This window comes from Corvus brachyrhynchos, unplaced genomic scaffold, assembly GCF_000691975.1.
Source record: "Corvus brachyrhynchos isolate BGI_N302 unplaced genomic scaffold, ASM69197v1 scaffold906, whole genome shotgun sequence".
In the NCBI taxonomy this organism is placed as follows: domain Eukaryota; kingdom Metazoa; phylum Chordata; class Aves; order Passeriformes; family Corvidae; genus Corvus; species Corvus brachyrhynchos.
The window spans coordinates 475-4,659 of record NW_008238384.1 but is presented as its reverse complement, the minus strand read 5'-3'; the positions used below and the strand labels follow the sequence as shown (position 1 = coordinate 4,659).

The 4,185-nt window shown below is 54.9% G+C and overlaps 1 protein-coding gene across 4 annotated transcripts in view; it reads left to right on the top strand.

Moving 5' to 3' along the window:
* LOC103617075 (class I histocompatibility antigen, F10 alpha chain) overlaps window positions 1-3,774 on the top strand; it is a 5,556-nt gene extending 1,782 nt beyond the window's left edge. Inside the window, exons 2-8 of one of the 4 annotated variants that reach the window (XM_017736406.1) lie at window positions 149-412; window positions 709-984; window positions 1,111-1,446; window positions 1,549-1,656; window positions 1,761-1,796; window positions 1,916-1,948; window positions 2,638-3,774. In XM_017736406.1, coding sequence (XP_017591895.1) covers window positions 149-412; window positions 709-984; window positions 1,111-1,446; window positions 1,549-1,656; window positions 1,761-1,796; window positions 1,916-1,948; window positions 2,638-2,762 — 1,178 coding nt within the window. In that variant the 3' untranslated portion in view covers window positions 2,763-3,774. Of the gene's footprint in view, window positions 1-148; window positions 413-708; window positions 985-1,110; window positions 1,447-1,548; window positions 1,657-1,760; window positions 1,797-1,915; window positions 1,949-2,153; window positions 2,298-2,637 lie in introns of those variants that run through there. The other 3 variants (XM_008635334.2, XM_017736408.1, XM_017736407.1) reach the window with 3 other exon arrangements.
* The last annotated feature ends 411 nt before the right edge of the window (window positions 3,775-4,185 follow it).

Here is a 4,185-nt window from a genome sequence, read left to right as displayed (position 1 = left end):
CCCCTGAACCCCCTTTCCTGGGCACAGGGACTCCCTGCACCCCCTTTTCCTGGGTCATGAGATCCCCAACCCCCTTCCCAGCTCTCCCAGTTCCCCTTTCATTGATCCATGACCCTCCTAGACCCCCAAAATCTCCGTGTCCCCCCAGTTCTCCACTCCCTGCGGTACCTGTCTGTGGCGGTGTCGGAGCCCGGCCCGGGGATCCCCCAGTTCATGTCCATGGGGTTCCTGGATGGGATCCCCTTCCAGCGCTACGACAGCGAGCGGGGCCGGGATGAGCCGCTGACGCCGTGGATGGAGGAGGGACCCAAGCCGGGATATTGGGATAGCGAGACTGAGACTTCTAAGAGGAGCCAGCAGATGGATGCTGTGAACCTGGAGACAGTGCGGGGCCGGTACAACCAGAGCGGGGGTGAGTGGGCGGAGCCGGGGCTGAGATGGGATCCATGGGGCTGGGATGGGATCCATGGGGTCTGTGGGGCTGGGATGGGATCTCCGGGGCTTGGATGTGAATTCACAGGGCTCCAGGGGGCTGGGATGCAGATCCATGAGGCTGGGGTGGGATCTCCTGTGATCCATGGGTTTGGGATGTGGATCCATGGGGCTCCAAGGGGCTGGGATGAGATTTGTGGGTTTCCATCGGACTCTGGGGCTCCGTGGGGCTGGGACACAATTCCATGGGTCTCTGTGGGTCTGATCCCCCCCCAGGTCTCCACACACTGCAGCGGGATTGTGGCTGTGATCTCCTGTCCGACGGGCGTGTCCGTGGATCCTATTGGCTCGGCTATGACGGGCAGGATTTCCTCTCCTTTGAGCCGAGATCCCAGAGCTTCGTGGCAGCCAACAGCGCTGCCCAGGTCACCACAAGGAGCTGGAATAGTGACGGGGTCACGGTGGAGCATTGGACGAATTACCTGGAGCACATCTGCACAGAAGGGCTCCAGAAATACGTCGAATACGGGCGGGAGGCGCTGGAGCGCAAAGGTGGGAGCAAAATTCCTGTGGGAATCTGGGATTTGGGAATGGAGGACTTGGGAACATGGTAATTCCTGTGGGAATTCCATGGGTGGATCTCACCCCCATCCCATTCCCGTGGAATTCCATGACTAGATCTCATCCCCATCCCGTTCCTGTGGAATTCCATGGATGCATCTCACCGTTACCCCATTCCAGAACCCCCTGATGTCCATGTGTCCGGAAAAGAGGAATTCGGGACGCTGATCTTGTCCTGCCACGTGTACGGATTCTACCCCAGGCCCATCGCAGTCAGCTGGATGAAGGGGGATGAAATCCGGGATCAGGAGACGGAGTGGGGTGGGATCGTTCCCAACAGCGATGGCACCTTCCACACCTGGGCCAGGATCGAAGTGCAGCCGGAGGAGCGGGAGCAGTACCGGTGCCGGGTGGAGCATTCCGGAATGCCGGAGCCCGGGATCTTTGCCTTGGGTGAGGCTGGGAGTGTGGGAATTGGGAATGTGGGAATTGGGAATTTGGGAATTCCCAAATGGGGATTCCCCTCCCCCCCCCTCACTGTCCTGCCTTTCCCAGAGCCGGAATCTGGCAGGAATCTCACCCTGGTGGTTGCTGTGTTCGTCATTGCTGCCATTGTCATCCTCATTCTCCTTGTCGGATTCATCGTCTGGAAGCTCCAATCCGGTACGGGGTTGACACAGGATGGGGGTTGGGAAGGGGCACGGATCCGCCCAGCACTGTTCCAGGAATCCCCCAGCACGGGCGCTGATCCCACTTTATTTCTGTAGGGAGGAGGCAGAACCATGGATACAGCCCGCCAGCCGGTGAGTACCAGGGGTGGATCCGGCTCTGGATGCCTTCCATGCGTGACCTAGGATGAATCCTGGGGGTAATCCCGGTGTATGATCCATGCTGGAATGTCATGGATCTTCTCTTTCTGCAGGAAAAGACATGGGAACCAACGGCTCATCTGCAGGTACGGAGCGGGATTGGGGTGGGATTCCAGAAGGGGACCGGGTCAGGATGGATGGAGCAAGATCAGGTGGGATGGATGGAGCAGGATTAGGTGGGATGGATGGAGCAGGATTGCGGCAGTGTTCTGGGTTGCAGTGTATTCTATTACCATCCTCACGAGCTGTTGAAATCAGGTGGGGCGGTGTTTCGTTGCCTCCTCCCCCCAGACTATCTTTCTGTTAATGGCCCATCATTGTCCTGCCACGACTCATAGATAACTCCCTCAGGACCGTCTTCTGTTAATGAGCCCATCAACGTCTGGCCTCAAGACGCATCATCCCATTTCGAGATGCTCCACCCAGAGTGAGGAACCAAGCATTCCATCCTGGATATAATCTGAGACTCTGAGCACCAGAGACACTGTTTCCACTGGATTTCCAGTGGACAGGAGCTACATAGCCACCACTGGACCTTCTGAGGAAGAGCAGACCCTTCTACAGGATCATTGCTTCGACAGAACCACATCTACCACTTCAGGAGGACTGCAGCCACCATCTTATCGGACTGCTACCGCCACCCTGACTAACAGGGTGTCAGGTTGTATCCTGACTCTGTCAGTTTAGCCCAGTGTTTTCTGCCTTTATTTTTTTGATATCCCTGTTAAATTGTTATTCTGACTTGGTGCCTCCCACTGGTTTGTTTTCAAACTAGTACAGGCAGGATTGGAGCAGGATCAGGTGGGATTCCAGAGCAGCTTCCGCTCTCCATGGGCTCCACAGCCAGGTCCATCCTGTGGAATGGGGACAGGGAGACACTGTGACCCTCTCTCATCCTGACAGGAATCGCCTGAGTGATCCACAGAGCGGGACCAGAACCAGCCCCTTCCCTCTTCAGATTCAGCCAAGCTCATCCCACTGCTCCTACCCATCCCGGCCCTGCCCACCCCGGCCTCTCCCATCCCAGCCCTGCCCATCCCGCTGCTCCCGCCCATCCCAGCTCTGCCCATCCTGGCCTCTCCCATCCCAGCCCTGCCCATCCCGCTGCTCCCGCCCATCCCAGCTCTGCCCATCCTGGCCTCTCCCATCCCAGCCCTGCCCATCCCGCTGCTCCCACCCATCCCAGCCTCTCCCATCTCAGCCCTGTCCATCCTGCTGCTCCCACCCACCCCACAGCTCTCCCCGACAGATCAATTTCCCATTTTCCCGTGTTTTAAAGCCAAGAACCATGATTATTCCTGATGATTCAAATTTTGTATGAAATTCCTCTGCTTTGGGCAATAAATCTATTTCTCTTTGTGGGAACCCACAATACTGAGAATACTTCTCCGCCTGTTTTGAAGGGTTCTACCCCCCTGGACAACACTGTTTTTGACCTTCGTCCATGGAGAAAATTGCCTAGCCTCTGGGAAGAACTAGAATCTACAATGGTGTGAACTAGGTGATAGAATATCATGTAAGATGTTCACAGGGTGAAAAATTTAGAGGTTTTGGGTTTATTAATATAGGAAATAGATAAAAGCAAAAAACATCAAAATTGAGGATTGTTATTGTTCTCCAGATCTTCTTCTTCTTCTTCATCTATTCCATATTCTGTGGTAGAAGTAGTCTGGCATGATTGGATAAAGAATTCCGCAGTTCCTGGGTGACTAGATGATTTATTAGACATTGGTAGAAAAGTGAAAATATCTTGCATTTTAAGTTTTCATTGGGTAATTAACCTTTAAAAAGGCTGTGCAATCTTGAAAATTTGTCCTTTTGCCTCATTCTCTGCTTCATGCTATCTCTGGGTCATGTCAGTGGCTTGTACTTTTCTGGTAAGACTTAATAAACAACCACAGAAGAAAGAGAAGGCTAAAAGTCCTGTTCATCTCTGACTCCTGGCAAAGACTAAAAAGTCTCCCCCATCAGGGGAGACACAATTAAGGTGCGGATTGCGTCACTCTCCTCTGGTGTCCGGCAGTTCCTCTCTGGGAGCCAGGAATGGCAATGGGGACACTGGGGACTGGGATGGGGACACTGGGACCAGGCTGGGGACACCAAGGATTGGGAATGGGAACACCATGACTGGGATGGGGACACTGGTAGCAGGTTGGAGACACCAGTACCAGGATCAGGATGGGGACACCAGGAGCAGGTTGGGGACACCAGAAGCAGGATGGGGACTTGCCGCCCATGCCCGGCTCCATCCCCTGGGATTCATTTCCCGCTCCGTGTCCCATATCTGAGGTGTCCCCAGGAGAGTTTGGCCGTGTCCCCAGGA